Genomic DNA, 21,291 nt, shown 5'->3' with positions numbered 1-21,291 from the left:
CATAAGTAGAAAAATTATAAGCTCCTCTCAAAGGAGTTTGATACTTCTAGGTTTTTGTATTTAAAATGATATTTCACCCCTTTGTGTTTTTAAATGACTAGAAATAATGTCTCCTCTGTTTGGCAGGGATATTGCTGCTAGAAATGTGCTGGTATCTGCCACTGACTGTGTGAAATTAGGTGACTTTGGCTTATCCAGATACATGGAAGACAGTACTTACTATAAAGGTAAGTTGACGCTCTGGACCCTTCTATTCCAAGCAGTTGGAACACAATTGTTTCTCACAATACTGAGGTTGTTGTGAAAAGGAATTAACCCTATTTTCTTGGTGTAGCTGCTGTATTTGTATAGAAAGGGAAGCTAGTCAACAATTTACTAGATGAGGGTAAAGTCCTAAATACATGCTTAAGAAGAAGAATCGCAAGGTCTGATTAAGTTGCAAAAGTAGGAAATTCATGTGTAGATAAGAGTCCACTTTCAAGGTTAATCTTTCAGTGCTTTCTTCATGAGTTTTAGAGGATTATCCTCATTTGAAGCCTGTTTGAGATGTATAGTATGGTATATATTATGAAATCATGAATTCATAAATCTGATCTTGAATCTGTTTCTAGTTTCAGTCATAAAAAGTCCTGTATCTGTCCTCTTACAGTTCCATGTGTGTCCTCATTTCATTTCTCTTGGATCACTGTGAGCTCTATGTTGGTTTAATTGCTAAGAGGGGGAATGCTTTTGACACGATCATTACTTGCTGTGCTTTTGCAGTTTATTTTTGGGGGCTTCACTGGGAGGTTTGGGGTGTATCTTAGGTTTTGTTGCTTCTTTGTCATTTGTTGTAGGCCAAACAACCTGCCTATAAGTCATTTTAAAACACCTATTCCCTCAATGAGATATTGTGATGGCTTCAGATTTGGTGCTAGCACCTTAACTGCAGTAGCTGCATGTTGAAATAAGAATGAAGTTAAAACTTGAAGGAACTCAGTCTGAATATTTAGGCTGCTCTTCTCTCTAGATCAAGGACTACCAGCAGGTCAGAGAGTGCAGGAATCTCTTGTCCAAAATCTGATAGCTGAAGTGCTTCACTGGAGATAGGGTTTGCCTATGAATTACTGCACTGAGAACAAAATCTGCTAGGAATAACAGCCTGCCTTGTCTTGCCTTCCCTGCAGCTTCCAAAGGGAAATTGCCTATCAAATGGATGGCTCCAGAGTCAATCAACTTCCGACGGTTTACCTCAGCTAGCGATGTGTGGATGTTTGGTAAGTGAACACCACTGGGGCTTCCTAAGTGTCCTGTTGAAGTTTGGTGTTTCATTTTAACTGCTGTAAATGAATCATTTCTCGATACTTGGCACTGGTTTTACCATACGTTCCGAAAATCCAGTTTCTTCCAGCACATTTTCCAGCTCTTCTGTGTTTTTCTTTCCTTTTTCTACTCAGTAAGCGTAAAGTTTCATGTGCCTTTTTGCCTCTTGTAAGAAGCTGACAGGAATGAAGGTACAAGGAAATTAGATCATAGTAATAATGGACATGAGTGTTTCACTGTTGTTTTTCCCTCTGATTTCTTTCTGTTACCCCATTGTTCTGCGCTGTTTCTATTTTATGTTTTCACTTCCATGGTGATTATCCCTTCTTCCTTGCTTAAAGCATAGATCAGCCTGCCTCATCCTAGATCTTTAATGCTAGATTCCTACTTAACAGCTCCTACTAGCTTACAAAGTAGGACCAAAAGCTGAGTAAAAATCAGGGTAAATGGGAATATCCTGAAGCTTTGATCTTTTTTCCTAACAATGCAAGCTTTTTAATGGATCTGATCACCTGTGCTCAGACTGGTTGAGACTGATGTTTCCAGACAGACAGAACAGGGATAGGCTGTGTAAAGGGACAAAGATGAGGAGGCTTGAATTAAGAGCAGGGCAGTCAAGTAAGAGTTCACACTCTTGCAAAGTGAAATTTTAACTCAGTAAATGAATTTTTCAGGTTTATTTTAGGTAGAAGAAAACTCTCATACAGTCAAGAGTTGGAAGAATGAAGCCTGTGGAACATTCTGGCCAGTCCTGAGCTGGCAGACCATTTTTCCCTTTGTGCTTTTAGCATAGTTTCACCAGAAACTGGTTTATTACATAGTTTCAGCACAAAAAAAAAATGGGATCAGTGCCAGTGTTAAAACACCCTCAAAGGGAAAATAGGCTCTACGTGTCGAAACAAGCTGGTTGGAACTCGTCAAAGGGAAAAGCAAACACAGCTCCTACTACCTCGTAAAAAAGTAGATTTGAATATGAGCAACCCTTCTGATTTACAATAGGCAGAAGGTGAAGCCAGGCTGCTGTGAGCCAGCTGTGGGTCATGCTTCCTCATAAATAGTTGAGGTTGATGCTCTGGGTGTAATTCCACTGCACATTGCTCCTCTCTGCTGCCAACCGGTAAGTCAAAATTGATTGCCCAGTTAGGTGTTTCAGTAGGTACCCCACTGTCAGGCTGTACAAAAGTGGGGTTTGTGTCTTTGTAACAGGTTTTGTTGTTTGCTCACAGTGGGGAAAATGTTTTTTGTTGTGTTTCTCAGGTGTGTGTATGTGGGAGATCCTAATGCATGGGGTAAAGCCCTTCCAGGGAGTGAAGAACAATGATGTGATTGGGCGAATTGAGAACGGTGAGCGGCTCCCAATGCCTCCAAACTGCCCTCCTACCCTCTACAGCCTTATGACCAAGTGCTGGGCATACGACCCTAGTAGACGACCCAGGTTTACTGAACTTAAAGCACAACTCAGGTAGGGTTATACTTCGGAAAGGTCGTTTCCTTGTTCAGAAATATTTCTTTTCTATCTTCTGTTACTTTCTTCCTGTGGGAAATGTGAGACATAATATACTGAGTTTTCTCTTCAGAAGGCCAGGTTGTTGCTACTCTCTTGGAAATCTAGACGTTATCTGTTGGAGATTAGGTTAGGCAATACATTCAAATACCTGGAAATAGGAATCACCCAAGAAAAACTCCAGGTTCTGCTAGCAGGTATAACGTTAGCTACGTGTGCTACAGTCCTTGGGAAAGGGGATAGAAAGGATTCAGAGGCATTCCCTACCTCCTCAAACATGCAGTGGACAGTTTTGGGGTAGAAACAGATTGTTTCTTAAATAAATGAACCATCAAGTGAGTGCTGTTGAAAGTTACTGTAATCATGTATGTAGCACACTGGTTGCCCTGTGGCAACTGTGTCTGCGCAATTGTGGAGCCTGCAATAAAGGCAGCATCATTAACTAGGAATTCTTTTGTCCTTAGTAAACCAGGATATAGCCTACCTTATGTTTATCTTGGAATAACTGTGAGCACACACATCTGAGGCCAGTCTAAATTCACACCCTACTTTATTCTGCAATGATTTATTCCAGTCTCCATATCTGTATTTCACCAACCACAGAATGGGAGTGATATTTGAACTTTGAAACATGACTGAGATATTGTGCAGACACATTTGATATTTGTACCCAATTTTGGTACCTCATGAGTGCTCAGTATCTATTTTGCCTAAGTCAATATAAGCTTCAAACAGTATGCGGGTGTTGTACACTGTAAACCCTTGGATTTGTTGCAGTTCATTGCTGAATTCTTCGAGCCTGTCTTACATCTTGTTTCAAAGCTGTGCTTTGTGGCATTGTTGTAGTGTCATTTTGTGCTGTCACTGGATGCTCATGGTACAAGATAATCCATACGTGGTTAAGATAAGGGACAATTGTAATATCATTGTGATGCTGTTTCAGAGTTGCTGGATGGATAACTTGGCTACCTTTCATTTTGTTCCTCTTTCTTAAAGTTTCATGTGGTTCCTCCATCTGTTCCTTATGATAGCTCCTGTGTAGACTAATAAATTACATAGCTAGAGGAGGACATAGCTCTTCTCGTAAATAACATGTCATCCTGTTGACTCTGTGGAGCTAACCACAAAGGAAGGAATGGTAGGGCTGGGTAGGAATGCAAGGAAAAGGTATGACACAGTTGTGTGATTTGGGTCATAGGTGGAAATTGGCAATTCATTTGGGGTTTTCTTTGGCTCTGGAAGAATAAGAGTATTTGCAGTTGGATTGTACCTGATAATTTACAGCTGGGTGGCATGGAAGAGAATGAAGCCCTAAAAGTGTGATTAGGAAGATGCTGTGTAAACCCAGGCAGGGAGGGCATCTCACCAGCAAGGGAAGGCGATGAGTAAATCCAGAGTAAAAGTAACTGTGTTTGGGGGGTGAAATAAATGTAGGCTGTACTCAGAGCAAAGGCAGCAACACTTGGGAGGGAAGAAAAAGGTGAATTATGTTGGAAAGGTGTCTCCAGATAAACTGATCACAGATCAGTGCCCAAGAGCCTGCCTCTCCTCAGAATGCACAGCCCAGGGGCGAGAACCAATACTCAGGACACACAGCAAGGCAAACTGTGACTGGTTACAAACGTTTCCCAGTGTGTGGATAAGCTCTGACACAGGTCACCCAGAAAGACTCTGGATTTCCATGCTGGTAGGCTTCCCAGTCTTCACTGGAAAAGGCTCTGAGCAACCAGACCGGGAGATCAGAGACTGGAGACTTCCAGGAATCCCTTCCAACCTGAACTGTGCTCTGATTCCAGATGAAAAAAGGACCACGGTGATGGTGATTTTGCTCCTCTAGTCATGCTATGAGATTTGAAGCATTACTGGGAGGAGAGCCTCTCTCCTGGGGCCACAGCAACCCTAAAATCCAGTTTTTCCTCTCTTCTCACCAGAATAGCAGAGCATTTTCTGCCACTTCAAGCTGGTGACATTTCTATCCTGGAAGCTAGGCAGCAGGCTTGTCCTTAGGGCTTCTTTTCTCTGCTCACAGACAGCCAGGCTCTGGTTGGAAAGGTTGCCAATTCCCTTATGATGAGGCAATCTGAGGCAGCCAGGAAAGATTGTGTTTCAAAACTCCCAATTCCCATGAACTTGCAAAAACAAGTCATTTCCCTGGTGGCCTTGTCTGTGTGATGTTGCTGCTGCTGCTCCTTCTGGATCCTATCCAGGGCACTCTTTCCAAGCTCAGAGCACACTGAGTTGTTTGCTTGAAGCCAGTGATACAGCAGTTCTGTCTTAATGAGGAAAAGTCCATGGCTTTGGGAAACAACTTCGTTTCTGCATCTGCAATAGCACTGATGTGAGCATAAGCCTTTAATGTGCTCTCTGTTATTTGTTGCTTTTCCCATTCCATAGTAACATTTGCTTTGCACAAACTTTGTTTGCAGCTGATTGTGCAATGCAAAGATGCTGATTTCTGTTAAATTTATAGTGTTATCAGAGTAGTTAATAAGCCCTCATATCTTACAGCATTTCATCTGTCCAGAGCAGACAGGATGAATCTTCACAGCAAATACAGAAACAAATCGGTAGATTGTGGGCTTCCAAAATTGATTCCTCTTATCATCCTAGGACCCTTCTTTTTTGTGGGGGTGAAAGGATGATTAAATGAGATTTTACCCTGTAATCCTGTGATTCTGTCCCTGACTGGGCCAGGGTTAGCATCTGGGTTATTTTCATCAGAAAGCATGTGTTGCCTTGATTTCTTGATTTGCTGTGGAAGAGATTTTTAGTCTTGCACTGCATGGTAATTAATAAGAAAGGCCCTTTGCAAAGTGTTGAGTGTACCCAGGTCATGCAGTATCAGTTTTACAGCATTTTCCTTCAGAATAACTCCTGGGCACTTACTGTGACCGTACACTTACTATCCTATAATCATACACTAACTATACTGTAATCATGCTCTCACTGTAACCATACACTTTCCATACATCATTGTATTATTAAATGTAATATATTCTTTGCTACGTTCAATATGTTGCAAGTGTGCTAAGGTAGCAGCAATGTACTCTCAGGCTTCCTTAACAGTCAGCTCCCAGATTTGTGCTTGTTTTATGGTGCCCTGAATGTGCCTTTGGTTGGTGATTCTGTTAAAACTGGGGGTTTGTTTTGCATTGAAGGTTAATTTGAGCTTTCAGATTAATGGAATTGCATGACACTTTCACAGCATCATTGAATGGATTTTGCTCAAGGTACCTATCACTAACCCTTCTTCCTAAACATAGCCAGATGAGCAGCAGTGGTATCATTGCTGTGCTGAGACTGTGCTCTCTTGGTCACTGATGAACAAGCACAGGTTTTAACAGGAGCATCCCAGTGCTGTGGATCACATTAAATGCAGCTCTAATAGGAATGAAAAGGGGGGGAAAAGACCAATTCATGTTTTTCAAGTCTATTTTTGTGACAACAGATAATTGAGAATGGGACTTGAGCCTTCGTGTGACTGCATTTGATGTAGGTCCTGTAATGTTCTTATAAATAAAAGAAACAAAACTGATTAGATTGGGGGCAGTTTGAGTCCTGTCCTTTCATGGCATCCTGTCAGAAGATACTTTAACACATACTTGAACTGCGTGTTGGAGGCTGCAAAATGCTTCATTAGCCTCTTGCTCCTTGACAGTGACCTTTAGGAATAATCCCTAATCCATATGAAAGTGCTTTTAAATTGGAGCAATCCTCAAAAATCTGTTCCTCTGCATCCAGCTTTGCATTTCTGATGGCTGAAAACTGCAGAGAGAAGAGAATGAGCTGCTTGTTTGGGGTCAGTGCTTCCTGTGGGCTCCTGCACCACCCCAGCAGCAAACACTGGTCTTGCTGTGCCTTTTGAAATGTAAGGGTACATTTTGGTACTTCAGCTATTCCTGAATCTCCCAGTAAAAGTTTCCTTCTCGATGACAATTTCAATGCAAAGATTCTTTGTAAGTGAAAGCAGTTTATCAGTTACACAAACTTCTAATAGCTGAGATTTTGCATCAGACATAACCTAGCCAAGAGGATGAGTTAAGTTTGTTCTACCGCAGGATTTACTAGAGACATTACATGAATTGAATCTCTTCTTGCTCCTCTTTGCTGCTAAAAATACGTTCAGTTTGGGAAAATATGCCTAGATTTGACTTCCCTGACCTTCAGCAAATCCTAATAAACTGTTCAGAGTACTTGGAGCAGCTGCACTGAGAAAAGGTCAGAAATATCTCTTGGCACGCTTTTCCTGCCTCTATGGATTGGTCTTCCCTTTGGAAAAACAAAGCCGTTTCTGTGAGTCATTTATATTCCTTGTGTTTTTTCAAGTAATGCTTCTCTGAGGCATTTCTATTTTATATCCTTGTCAGCAGTACTCAAGGGCATCCAAGTACAAATTTGGCTGCAGCTGATGAGCCTTTGACCAGGCTCCTTGCTGGGGAAAGGATCTCCCGGTGGCACGGGCAGGATGGGATGAATTAGGGTTGTAAGGCAAAAAACTGAGCCTGTAGTATGAAAAAGAAGTTATTTCAGTAGAAATATGTCATTTCCAATGATGTGATCTAAGTTAATGGTATCATATTGAATACCTTCACACTGTAGATAAAATGGCTTCAATAGCAAGGCAGATATATATTGGGATTACATTCCTTTTAATGGAAAAGCAGGACTGTGGTGTGGCAAGTTAGACCCATGGACCCCAGATTGTCAATAAGCCATCTTTAAATATAGTTGGCTGCTTTTAGCTGGACGCTGTTCCACTCCTTTGCTTGGATGAGAGCAACTGCTGTATCAACAGCTTTGTGAGAAAGCTGGGGTTTATTCCTGCAGTGTCTGGATGGAGGTCTTTTATTGTGGGTTTCTTTAAATCTCGTGGTACTCCTTGAAAGTTCATAATCATGGTTCGTGGCTACGGATGTGCATTGACCGATTTCTTGTGCTACATAAAAATGCATGCTGAATGGCTGAAGTGTGACGTAGCTTTGAAGCAGTGTTTTTTTGCTAGCTCTTTATGGGTTCAAGTAGGAAACACTGCATTTTCCTTATTCTGGAGGCAGAAAGAGGTAAAATAGAAGGATTTTCTCCCTTTAGTTCCCTGTAGCTTTGTTTCTTCAGTACTTATATCAAGATGACTTTTGCAAATAACTTGTCTGATTTTGTTTTTCTTTCACATTCTTGTGTTCCTTTAGCAATGATGGATTGAAATTGCAGCAATACTTGTAAACTTGCTTTAGCTGCAGTGAGACGAGATGACTTCTCTGCTTTTCAGAAGTGGCATAGATAGTTTGGTGTTTTGGCTGAGTAAGGGAAAGCGAAGTTCCTGTCTCCAGCCAGGCAGGAATTTATTCTTGAAGTAAGCAGTAAAGTTCTAAGATTAGAATAGATTGCTGTAGTTGATCTCATCCCCCTGCATGAGTAATTCTGGGTGGTTATTTAGCAGACTGAGCAGGAGATTATAAACTCAGGACCTAGCTTTGTTTCTGGAAACTTTGGAGCGATAAAGAAGCTGGAATAGCTCCTTCCCGGGATTATCTTTACACTGGGGGATAGCAATGTGTAAATAATCCTCCCTGCTCCCATCTCCAGACTACCCCTGTAGCGTGCAGCTCCAGCGGACTTGCAGCTCCCTCTTTTCAAAGCTTCATTCTGAGTAGTTTTCAAATGGCAAATATCCAACATTAATAATCCACATAGCAGAGCTGGGAGGAGGCTGGCTGTGGGGGCAGCCGTATCACGTTGGACTTCAAACAGGCTTTTTAATAGTCAGAACAGCGGTAAGTAGCAAACGAGTTTTACTGCTGTCTTCTGCTTTGTTGAAAATGGAGCCTTTTGACCTGAATGTTTGAGAAGTGCAGTGAATACCGTCAGCTATTTCTGTTTTGCTAAATGAGTGTGCTGAATGTGTTCCTGGTTAGGCTAAAATGTAAGAGCTGAGAACATCGTATTTAAAACGGGGCGGGGGGGGAGGCTTGACTGCTTTGCTTAAAAGAGAACAAAATCCCAGTGATCTGAAGCTCTGTTGAGTGTCAGGAAAGGACGTTTTGAGGTTTGAACCTTTGCAGCAATTCAGTGGAACCATTTTTCTGTGTAAAATAGCTTTTCATGCAAGTAAGCGCTCGGTTTACTGTCTTTGAGGGTTTCTCTCTGTAGTTGCACATCAAAAGAGAGGGTAACAAGTAAAGAAGTTTGTGTTTCAGTGCTCAGTCGCTTTGGTGGATGATGTTCATCAGTCTGAAAATGTGAGAGCTCTGGGGAGAGGTTTCTTAGGCGTGGAACTGGAGTTTTACTTAACTGTAATACGTTTTTCTTAGTACAATACTGGAGGAAGAGAAGCTGCAGCAAGAAGAACGAATGAGAATGGAATCCAGGCGGCAAGTCACAGTATCCTGGGACTCAGGAGGATCAGACGAAGCTCCTCCCAAGGTAGCAAAGCGTGCAAGTTATGTGTGTGTTCCTTCAAAGCTTCCTTTGATGGGTTCATTCAAACAATGGCAAATTCTGTCATCATCTGCTAATACTTGCCTTAAATGACCCAGCTCTACCTGGAACTGTTACTAGAACTGATCCATGCTATGATATCATATTCATATTGTGTGATAGTATTGTATTATCATATAATTTCTGTTTCTTGTTGTTTAACTTGTAAATGCCTACTATAGTTGCCACAAAATTGTTTCCTGGCTTTTTCTTCTTCATTCTTGTAGCACTCACGAAACTTTAGCAGCGAGTTCCAGACCAGCGTGAAGTTTATTTGTAACACATCTGTGAGAGGATAGAAATGAACTAACTTCATTTTCCTTATTCTGGACAGAAAATTAGGGGGTTGCTTCCAAAGACCTTCTGTGGCTTAGTTTCCACTTAATTTTGTTTCATTACATGTCTGTCCTGTTTGTATGTCACTGATGTGTTCTGCAGCTGTGGTATTCTTAACCTCACCAGTTGCTGAGCGCTCTCATCTCTCAGGAACTTGTCTCCTCATCTGAATTATTTAGCACTTTAAAGGATTGAGCTTGTATTTTGAAGCATTTCATTTTATGCAGTCACCACTGCAATGGGGAATATTATCTGCATCCTGATCACCAATAATGGTTTCAGTAGTACTCGTGTGGCATCTTCTGTTGCACACATCCCCAACCGTCCTAAGAAGGCAACTTCTTTGTCCTGTTTCCCCATCCCCAGGTTGTTGCCTGATACATTTCTGAGCTTGGTTCTGTGTTTTGATGGCTTTATGGCAATCAGGAAATACAGGCAGTGGAATTGTTGCTTTCATTTCAGAGTTAAAAGCAGCATCGACCTCTTTATTCATTTGGGATCAACCAGCAGGATCTGGTGTATATGTAAATAGATAATGTTCCCAGTTACAGAAGCAGATAAACTGCATAAACTAAAACAATGTGCTATTTAATTATTACAACCTTATTTGAAGAATTTATTTACTCTTGAAGCTTTGGGGCTAATCCAAACAGAATAAGTACCTTTTACTAATGTAATATATGAGTAAGTACCTTATACTAATGTAATATATGAGCTATACCATATTAGACATTATCTTTACAGCTGTAGGTGTGATGTATAAACTCAAACATTTGACAATGTGTTAAGATGTGTTAAGATTGACATTAATTCTACCACCGCATATCTTTCTGAGGGGGTCAGTATGTCCTCACTGTCTGAGCAATGCAGTTGTTGGTTAGGTTTTTTATACAGTATTTTTTGTGTAAAATATGGATCACAGAATGGTTTGTGTTGGAAGGGACCTTAAAGCTCGTGCACTTCCAACCCCCTGCCATGGGCAAGGGCACCTTCCACTAGAGCGGGTTGCTCCAAGCCCCATCCAACCTGGATGCACATACAAATGTCATTTGAACAAGCTGAATTTCATGGATAGGAGATTTTGAGTACCTCTTAAGTTATTGTCTAATTTTCTAATGGTGACAACTGATTTTTAAATCCAACAATTATAAAATTTTTCAGGTTGTTACAGGTCTTAAACCCCAGTTTATTTATAGCCTTAAACTACACATTCTCAAATGATTCACAAGTATCACAATTTGTACAATGACATTGCCTGTATTGACAGTGATTTCCATTAGAAACCTAAGACAGGAAATATCCTAGAACAGAATGATGACATTTTTTATGAAGTGATGATAAAACTCTGCAATCTCAAAGCAGTGTGTTGGTCACTGGAAGGACTGAAGGAACCCATTTGCAGAATGATGAGGATTGAAGGCTGTTTTCCCCTCTTTTGTTGCTTTTACTTCTCCTGAAAGAGAGAGCAGCACTCTTACGCAGAAAAAAAACCCACATATATAAACATAGGTACACCGTTAGAGGTGATTATCAACCAAAATAACAGAGCAGTTCTGCTTGGAAGATGAAAGTCTGTTGTTCAGAGCAGCATTTCCCAACATTACTTCTTTCAGTAGTGTGAAATTCCTGTACCTGTCCTAGCAGAAGGATGATCTGCTCAACGTGCACGGAAAACCAGGCTCCTGTAATAGTGACATCAGAATTCCTGGTGTCTTTCCTCCTTTCCTGTGATTATACATCTTGTTTGATTATGTTTAAAGTGTTGCCTTTCTCCTGAAGGAGTAAAGCAAGACAACCAGTTAAAGACTCGTGATAGCTATTCTTTAGCTGTTGTTTCTAATAGGAGCTAGTTCTGTCCTGTTTTTTCTTGGCTAGGAATGGGTTGCAGAACCAAAGCATGGCTACTGAAGTGCCCATGGAGTCCAGAATATGATCAAAAGCACCTTCCATGTCGAGCCACTTGGTTACACAGAAGTGAATGCTCAGAACTAACTTTAACCCTCAGACTTAACACATGGAACTATTCATGCTACACAGACTGCTATCCCAGTTTGCGTTCAGACTGAAGCAAAAGAATTTACTTTTGGGAACAGGCATAAAAGCAACAAATTAATGGCAAGCCTTTATGTGCTGTATATTGTAAACTTAGAAACACTGCTCTGTTTGCACCTGGAAACTTGATTGAAGAGTTATGTTCTTAGCTGATGCTGTCTCGAGAGTTGAGCAGCACAGAGCAGGTCGTTTAGTGCAAGCAATTAAATATACACAAAGAACTGACAGAGCAAGTGTTGTTTATTGACATACCTGCAAACAGTCCAGCCATTTCCAAGCAAAGATGGAGGAAAACTTCATTTTAGTTGTTTAAAAGAAATATTAGTCTTTTTAGTGTTTATTTGAGGGTTTCTTTTGAGCTTGCTGTTGTGATGCACCACATATAAACGTTCTGGTTCCAGTTTCCTGTTTCTAAAGACTAACAATTCCTTTACATTTACAGCCCAGTAGGCCTGGTTACCCCAGTCCGAGATCCAGTGAAGGGTTTTATCCAAGTCCACAGCACATGGTACAGCCAAATCATTACCAGGTATTATATTTATAACACCATGCATGTATATTTTGCTTTGTGGGGTTTATAACTCAGTTGCAGTTGGTGGCATTGATTCACTCCTTAAGCTGTTTATAGTCATTCCCTTGTGTTAAATGGTTTTGTTTTACACCAGACCAAATCCCAAAGTGAGCCTGGCAGGTTTCCTCCAGATGGCATATATTTTCATCTCAGATTCCTGAGACTGCAGTGAAACACATCAGACATTTCCCTATTTATCAAAGGAATGCGGTGTTCATGTTAACATTTGTGCTACGCCACAAACCGGCTTTGACTGGGCTTTTCTTTGGCTTATTGATCATCTGCTCCCTGATGTTTCTCTGACCCGTTTCTGTTTTCTGTTGGCTGATAGCTGCCTTTAGATCTACCACATCACACACTCAGAGGTTTTGCTTTTCTTCCTAACCCTGCTGAAGACATTTAAACCAAAAGGTTGTCACAAAAGTACTTTAAGCATTCTCAGGTTTGTTCAAAGCTAAAACCACATAGAAGTCGCAGTTGAGACTTCCTTTATTCCATGGGGAGGGGGAGGCTTTCATTGTTTTAATGAGGACTTCAGACTATTAAACCTACTTTGATTTTCCTGTGGAGAAGTTCTCAGGCCACACAGCTGAGCACACTAATTACGTGCTGTCACTTGAGACTTAAGCTTGTAACATGCAGCAGGGGGTATGGCTTTATATGCCTCTGTAGGGTGATGTCTGTGGGCTTCTGGTAACTTGAGTATGAGCTCTGCATGTGTAGCTCTTTTAAATGTATCAGTTGATTTGTCTTTGGTCATCAGAAGACTTTGCTTGACAGCAGAGGTTAAAACGCACTTTCTAATGCTGCTGTTTCGATAGGCATCCTCAAATAGTTCTAGTTATCCTCAGAAGTTATATATATAGGTATATATATATATATATACCCTTACAGTTACTCTCAGATAGTTGCTGTTAAGTTACAATAGGCATCCTTAAGGACAAAAAAGGGGATTTGTCTCATGTTTTGGCTCAGCTTCCTTCTTCTGCTGTTTCTTCCCCTCCTGCCTCTGAGTGACTGCTTGAATTGAGTCATTTCTGCACTCTCATATTGCTTCCTTGGGTGGTGGAAGCTATTAATTATGGGAAAGGATAGGTCTTATTAATGTAACTTTATCTTTGGGTTTTTCACCCCCCTCCAAAGGTGTCTGGCTACCCTGGTTCTCATGGAATACCAGCCATGGCAGGCAGCATTTATCCAGGGCAGGCTTCTCTCTTGGATCAGACAGATTCCTGGAACCATCGGCCTCAGGAAATATCAGTGTGGCAACCAAACATGGAGGTATTGTGAAGTGACACATCTCTTGTTCCACTCTGTACAGTAAACCGGATTTCTTATAAGTGTGCTCTTTATACAAAATCTTGATGAAGATATTACTTATATCTTAACTGAGTGACAGCAAGTATTTCATGTTTGTTCAGAGAAGGCTTTACTGGAACTTACTGCTGTTAATAGAGATGGGAACAGTCATGTAAGAATATGCAATATCATTACTGTCTAAAAATACCTCTCGTGGGAGATACCCAGCAGAGCTAAAGGATGGGAGGCTTCTTTGTAACTGTTTCCAGAACAGACAATGATCTGGTCTCGAAACTGTTCTGTGTTGGATCCTGTTAGATGCTTTCCAGCCTGTTAAGACTGCATGGAGCTGCTGCAAAGAGCATCAGATGAATTCCCCCTTTAACCTTCCATCATTTTTTTCCTGTTCTCCTCCAGTATTTTATACTTTCTCATTCCATTTTATCCTCCACAAAGATTCACTTTGTGCAGCTTCTGTCTTAAATGTTTCCTCTCTAACCAATGTTATATTCCTGTGCCTCTCATAAACATATAAGTGATAACTGAGGCTTTTCTGTTAAAATACAGGTGAGCAGATAGGTGTCTTGAGTCGTCTGCTTACTCTTGCTTGATTTGGCCTTTGCCACTTGCTGCCATGCTGCTGCTGTTTGCACTATTATTTACCTAGGAGTTGTAGTCCCAAGTAGTTCAACATCCCTGTAGATTATTGACACTAGAAACAACAGTCTAACCATGCCATGCCTGAATGAAGCATAAATTCTGTACATGTGTCTGTAATTGTAAGTTATAGCCGAAGTTTTCACAAAAGCTTGAGAAGTTGGTTCCCTAAAATAATCTTGGTGAAAAGTTTGTTACCAAATTCCCCTTGGCTTTTAAAAATACTGATTGATACGCTCCTGCTAATGATTGCCAGACAGCACTGGGATATGGTACATGGAGTATTGTAAGCTTAAGGCATGGACAAAACCTTCTCACAAATCCATTAATAAAATGCTTTCTGTGAAATGCTTTGCAAGTGTCAGATGAAACTTAGAAGCATGTTTGTCCTGAGTTAAAAAGGTATCTTGCAGCTTTTAACGACTGGAGAGGTACGTTATATATATATATATAAAGAAGAAGTTCTTTACTGTGAGGGTGGTGAGGCACTGGAATGGGTTGCCCAAGGAAGTTGTGAATGCTCCATCCCTTGCAGTGTTCAAGGCCAGGTTGGACAGAGCCTTGGGTGACATGGTTTAGTGTGAGGTGTCCCTGCCCATGGCAGTGGGATTGGAACTGGATGATCTTAAGGTCCTTTCCAACCCTAACTATTCTATGATTCTGTGATTCCATTATTGCTCAAGACCAAGAAAGCAAAATGGATAGATCTGGATTTGTTGTCCAGCTTAAATGAAGTGCAATGTATGAGTGACAACATTACTGAAACACAGAATTCTCCAAATCTTTCCAGTTCCAGTGATGAGGAGCAAGATAAAATGTTCCTAGTGGGAACGGGTTTCCTCTGATGGTCTGCTCCAGTTGATAAGGGGTTGAAGGAACTCTGCTCGATGGCTGTTGTGCATTTGGCCTTTTAAAATGTGTTCTTTTATTATCTCTTAAATTCTTGCAGCTGTTTTCTAAGTTGTGAGACTGAATAAACTCACTCTGGTTTGTAGGATTCGGGCACTTTGGACATACGAGGAATGAGCCAGGTTCTACCCACCCATCTTATGGAGGAGAGATTGATACGACAGCAACAAGAGATGGAAGAAGATCAGCGCTGGCTTGAAAAAGAGGAACGATTCCTGGTAACACATCATTCTGTAGTGCTTCTAAATTCATTCTGATGTTTCCTTTTCTGTTGCAGCTTGCTAACACTGCTCACTTCTGTGAAATAAGAGTATGTATTGAGAACACAGGGGTGCCTACCAATATGTAGGTTTGGAAACAGTTTTTACACCAAGTGTTGAACAGTGAGTCCTGTATTTCAAATACCTGGAAGAGCTCAGGGGTTTAATGAACCTCATTTTACACAGCTGAGCATTTATTTATGTGTGGGAAGTCATGAGTGTAATTGTGTCAGTCTGGAGATTGCCTCTTTGTTCTTAAGGAGATAGATCTGTGCATATTCCACCCTTAAAAGAGGGACAACTGTCACCCATCTAAGACTGTAGTAAGAGTTGCAAGCAGACTTGCACTAGAGGAGTTATGAATGACATGTTAGTGGGAAGAAACATTTTGAGAGCTCTGTGAGGTGAGGGGAAAGCCCTCACCAAGAGGAGGAAGAAGAAATGCATTGGTAATGGGATCTCCTGTTGCTGTGTGTCTGCAATTCCATGTTTCTTGTCGTCAGTGCCACTGGTGTATGGTTTTAGTTCAACCCTGGCTTCCAGTTGTCAGAATTCAAGTTCTGTGTTAAAGTTCTCTTACTTGAGAGTGCTGGCTGCAGATGCAGAAGATGGTGGTAGCATATTGTTCTCTATAGGCTCATGCTGAGGAGCCTGTGGGCTCGTGATCTTCATCTCATAGATCGATAATATCCAGTGGTGTGCTATGGGCTGTGACAAACATCAGGCACATGTTTGGTACAAGCTTTCAAGGAATTCTAAGTATTTTAGGATTGCTTCAGCTTGGAAGCATAAATGTGCTCTCTGTTTAAAGCAGATCACAGAGCAGTTTGGTTTGGAAGGGACCTTAAAGCTCATCTAGCTCCAATTCTGCTGCCCTGGGTTGGGACATCTTCCACTGCACCAGATGATGATAATGATCTGTGGTTTCTGTAAGAGTTCTCTGCACCATCTGGAGCTGCTCTTGGGGACAGTCTTGGTTGTACAGATGAATTACTTTTATTTTAGACACCAAAGCTGCTGGTCCTGATTGTCTCTCATAAATTGAAACAGTTTTTAAGGGATCTCGCAGCTAGGATGTTGAGTTCCTTGAGAATAAGAATTCATGCTTTACTCTGCAGGAAGCCAGTGGGTGGGAATGGAGAGCAGATCTTGTATGTAGATGCTGTTACCAGGACCTTATTCCTTGCCAATTGAATTGTCTTAGTCTCTCGGGGGCTTAGTTATGTGTGGTATTCAGAACTGCTCAGAACAGCCGATGGCTGTGAAGACAGCCAAGGTAGGATAAAGTTCTACTAGCTCTTCAGAGGTACTGATAGATGCCCCCACGTCCAGCACATATTCAAGCCAGGGTCCACATTGTGGAGTTAAGATGTTACTTTTGATTAAAGGATGTTGAAGGTTGCTTTGGCTGGTTTCCTTGTGAGTGCACTTGGGAATTTGTGGTTTACCATTGGCTTCTAGTGAGGAAACCACAGTACCCAGATTGCTTTGTCCAGTGTATGACAAGGGGGAGGAGAGAAGAGCATTTCTTCCCTAATTTAGGCATTAACTTTTCCAGTCTCGAGTGCCACCACTTGCTTGCGATTTTCACAAGCCCAGAAGGTCAGATTGATCCCACTGGCAGTGGAGATGGTCAAGAGCTCTTTGAGGAATGCATCTCTTACTGAGAACAAGGCACTGTGATTGCAGGTGGCAGGAGATTGTGTGGGAACTTGCTGCAGAAAGCTTTCTGGCTTTCTTCTGCAGAACAGATAGTGATTGTTTGGAGTGTTTGTTATTGTAGTTTGGTCCAGCCTCTGGACCATTAGGATGTTTACCATCCCCCAGATGGCTCTTTGAGGAGGGACTTGATCATTTTCCCTTTGATTCAGTCCGAGCATATTTTTGGGAAAGAATTACTGTGTTTTCATTATGTCTAAGTTTGTACTGTGAGGAGGCACCATCCCTGTTGCCCCCCCCTTCTCAAAGGAGAAGTAGCACTGATGAACTTGTGAATAGCTGTATAGCTTTGACAGAGCTGGATTTGGTTGAGGTAAACCCTTAAACGGTTAGAAGGGCAAAAAATGGGGTAAGTTTGAGTGGAGATAAGCATGAACTTCAATGGCCAAAATGTGGAATTGGAATCCATGAGAGACTTCGGTTCTTTTTCTTTCTGTGCTAATGTTTTGACTTTGGGGTTTATACTTTGATGCCTGTTACAGATTATACTGTGTCAAAAGCTAAACAAGCTAATGAGAGCCACAGGGTGTATTTGAGCCCATAGCAGGATGTGTGTCAGAGGAATCTTTGGTTTATAGATGGGTGTTTCTTGGGTAAGAAATGTGGTTTTCTAGGTTTAGCCCTGAAGAAATCAAGATGGTGGGAAAGTCCTTTTGGGAGGACACAGTCTATACCTGAGAGTGCAGACCCAGGTCCAGTATAGAAATAATCCATACATGACACGCACACACTCCTTACCCTGTCCTCTAAGGGGTGACAAGTGACATTTCTTCTCTTGGGAGAAGGATCTTCCCTATTTTCACTGCAGGTGATGCAGGGAAGAGAAGCATCGATGTCGTGTCTCTTGCTTTGAGACAGCTTCCTGCACTAACCCTTAGCTCTTGATTAAATGGTTTGCCCAAGTCTGGCTCTCCCTTGCCTGCTATAGGCAGGTTTCAGAATATTTTTCCTTTTGAGCACAAAGAACAATAGAGAGGGAAGAGCCAGGCTTTAATTTCTAACTTCTGTGACCATGCAGTGGAGTGTTCTCAGTTCAAACCGGCTGCTTGCAAAAGCAGCTCTATTGACACGGTACTCCTGCAGTACATCTCACTCCTGCCATTGAAGAATTGGACTCACAGGGGAGCAACTTCAAACTGTGTAATGTCAGACACTGCAACAAGAAGAAAAGTCCTCAGTGGGGTTTCTGTTAGTACAGTTCTTGTTTCCCCAGAGTAACACCAGCTTGCTCATGGCTGGGTTGCTGCTTCTACAGGGAAAAAATACAACTGAAAGCCTGTTAGTACGTGTATAAACAGTAACTGATGTTGTGTGCTAGAAGAGACACCCCAGATGAAGAATTAAATTGCAGTGGCATTGAAATGGAAATTGGCCAGTCTTTGGGGAGGTTGTTATCTGTGTAAGCAGTTTGCCTGAATGTGGTCCTTTGAGAACATGTGGCTCGATACTTGAAAGGAGGAATTTGGTTTGCAAGCTGCAGCCTTTAGAGAGTCCTGAATACTGGAATTCTGCTGTAAAAAAGAGAAAACAAACAGAATCCTCTTCATGGGAAACTCCTGAATGAAAAGAAATCTGTTGTGGAAAAACTGAAGTGTAAAGAAGTGCTCAATTTTAAATTGTACAACTAAATCCATCAGGAGAACTGGGGGGTGGGCACTTTTTCCTCAGGACAGGGGATGTTTCATACTAGTCTCATAGCCTTAATGGACCCTGGGGCTTTCATGGTCCTTTGATAAAAGTGCTTTGGGTGTCAGCATCTCCAAGGAGGAGGACAGAAATAGCTGAATTATTCTGAGGAAGCCAAAGCTAAAAGCAGTAAACACTGAGCTTAAAGCTTGATGCAGGTCACTGGTGAAGATGGTCTCTGTTCAGGCTTATGCAGGTGGAGGGGTACGATGGTTCCGGTACAGACAAGTCACATCAAACAAGTGAAAGTCTGGCTGCCTGTGTAAGGAGTCTTACTGTCTGGAGTGTTATGTGCTGCAGTCTCCTGGGCTGAGGTTTTCACTCATTTATATCCTGAGACATTTGGATACCTTCTTGCACTGTTACACACAGACAATAGCACAAGAAATTCATGAAGTCTCATTCTGCACTTTCTCATGAGTTATTTTTAGATTCTACCCTAAAAAATGAAATTGATGAAGATTAATCAAGATTTTACTTGTGCATAATGGCATATAGAAGCAGAATGAACAACCTCCATCACCAGAAGCAGAGCTCCACAGTCGTGAATGGCCTCTACTGCTGGCGTGTACTGCTGAAACTAAAAGACAGGCTGAGAGAGCTGGAGTTGTTCAGCCTGGAGAAGCAAAGACTTCAGGGAGCCTTTTCAGCAGGCTTCCTGAACCTAAACAGGATGACAAGAAAACTGAGAGGGGCTTTTTACAAGGACATGAAGAGATAGGACAAGTTGGAGAATGACTTTAAACTGACAGAGGGGATATTGAGATTAGATCTTAGGCAGAAGCTCTTCCCTGTGAGGGTGCTGAGGCGCTGGCACAGGGTGCCCAGAGAAGCTGTGGCTGCCCCATGCCTGGCAGTGCTCAAGGCCAGGTTGGACGCAGGGGCTTGGAGCACCCTGCTCTAGTGGAAGGGGTCCCTGCCTGTGGCAGGGGATTAGAGTGGCATAAGCTTTGGAGTCCCTTCCAACCCAAACCATTCCATGATTCAGCCCATTACCCTGCAGTCTGGCGTGCATGCTGTGATACGTGCACTTATGTCCAGCACTAGCTTTCCTCTGTAGTCTTTGTTCACACACAAAATCAGCCGGTAAGAATCACATAACTGTTAGAGCCGCAGCATGTGTGTCTCAGTCTTCCAGCCCTGACTTTTTGTGTACAGAATTAATTTAAAAGCAAATATTGAGTTAAACCAATCATTGAGTTAAAACAATTTCAGATGCCTCCCTGTGAATGCTTCCAGCTGTGGGTTTGGACAGAATCACCTGTAACCACAGACAGGAAACCAGTGGTGGTGATGCCACGAGAGCCTCCTGAGCCAGGAGTGAGTTAGTTTGCTTTGCAGAAGTTGTAGGGAAAGAAGCTATCATCCTGTATCTTTTCAGGGTGCCCTTAGAAGTTCAGCAGTAGAGTGAAGTGAGTGACTTTATGCTGTGACTTTTGGCACTGTCACTGACTAGCTCTGAACACTGCAGAACTCTTCTGGTTAATTACCTGCTTCCTCATTCATATTTAGTTTCCAGTTTGAACCTTTTTTTTTGTGGCCTTATTGCTGTTATGTGGCATGATTTTTAATCACATAGAATAAAGAGATATATGTGATATATATAGCAACATGGTTCCGAGAAATGCATAGTCCTTTCCTGTGATAGGTTAAGAAGAAATAACTAACATAGTTTCCTTATCGGGTTTGGGGCTGTTTTTTTTACTGAAATTCCCACATAGTTGTGGTTTTGCCCTCTTCTGACACTGAGAACTGCAATTCAAATGGAATGGATGTGAACTGCTGCTAAAATAAGGTTTCATTTTTTAGCCTGAGAAAATCCCATCAAGACATTATAATCTGGCATGGCCTGGGAATGCTGAGACTTACATGTTCTTTTATTAGTGAGTAACCAGTAATACTGGAACTAAAGTAGATGATGTTCCAGTTTGTCAACACAGGCATCCTGTCTTAAAAGTCCTCTACACGGTTCTGGAGATTTCAGATGGAAGACTTTTTATTAGGGAAAAATCCATTGACTTTTTAAGGGTTTTGATTTTCTGCAAGATTATAACACAATATAGTGCCTGCCTTAAGTATGTATCTGTAATGAATATAGCAAGCCAAGTTGGACAGTCTTGGGCTGCATGGTCTAGTGTGACGTGTCCCTGCCCATGGCAGAGGGCTGGAACTGGATGATCTTAAGGTCCTTTCCAACCCAAATCATTCTGTGATTCTGAGAGGTAGAAAAGACTTTATTTAAACTTTGATTTTAGTTTAGCACAGTTGGCACTTCCACAATAAACATGCTTTAGTTTTATGCTTGAGAAGATCCACTGTACTAGGAGCATGAAACTCATTGGGAGATGGTTTGTCATCAGTTGGCCACTGTTTAGCTTCAGCCTGGACAAGAGGCAGCTCTGGGAAGATGCTGTAAAATGGTATGTAAAGTACAGAACAGGTCAGAACAGTCTTTTATGGATTGATCTAGACAGTGTTGCACTATTCACATCTGAAGGATCTCACTATTTAAAGTTCAGCAG

General features: G+C 41.7%; 1 protein-coding gene and 1 long non-coding RNA gene across 27 annotated transcripts in view; one reads left to right on the top strand and one right to left on the bottom strand.

Annotated features, from left to right (window-relative positions):
- The window catches only part of PTK2 (protein tyrosine kinase 2), a 201,829-nt gene that overhangs the window by 167,809 nt on the left and 12,729 nt on the right, over positions 1-21,291 (top strand). For 24 of the 26 annotated variants that reach the window (XM_061374197.1, XM_061374196.1, XM_061374183.1 and 21 more), the window contains 7 exons: positions 127-227; positions 1,167-1,256; positions 2,560-2,764; positions 9,115-9,226; positions 12,111-12,197; positions 13,383-13,520; positions 15,191-15,322. In XM_061374197.1, the coding sequence (XP_061230181.1) occupies positions 127-227; positions 1,167-1,256; positions 2,560-2,764; positions 9,115-9,226; positions 12,111-12,197; positions 13,383-13,520; positions 15,191-15,322 (865 nt within the window). Of the gene's footprint in view, positions 1-126; positions 228-1,166; positions 1,257-2,558; positions 2,765-7,893; positions 8,578-9,114; positions 9,227-12,110; positions 12,198-13,382; positions 13,521-15,190; positions 15,323-21,291 lie in introns of those variants that run through there. The other 2 variants (XM_061374204.1, XM_061374205.1) reach the window with 2 other exon arrangements.
- Positions 1-21,291, bottom strand: part of LOC133223477 (uncharacterized) — a 254,198-nt gene that overhangs the window by 230,984 nt on the left and 1,923 nt on the right. The gene's annotated exons all lie outside the window — the stretch shown is intronic.

Source organism: Neopsephotus bourkii, unplaced genomic scaffold, assembly GCF_033783945.1.
Source record: "Neopsephotus bourkii isolate Nb327-2 ecotype Australia unplaced genomic scaffold, CSIRO-AGI_Nbou_v1 NB_1637, whole genome shotgun sequence".
In the NCBI taxonomy this organism is placed as follows: Eukaryota; Metazoa; Chordata; class Aves; order Psittaciformes; family Psittacidae; genus Neopsephotus; species Neopsephotus bourkii.
The sequence above is the reverse complement of the archived record's forward strand: the minus strand, read 5'-3'. Positions and strand labels throughout refer to the sequence as shown.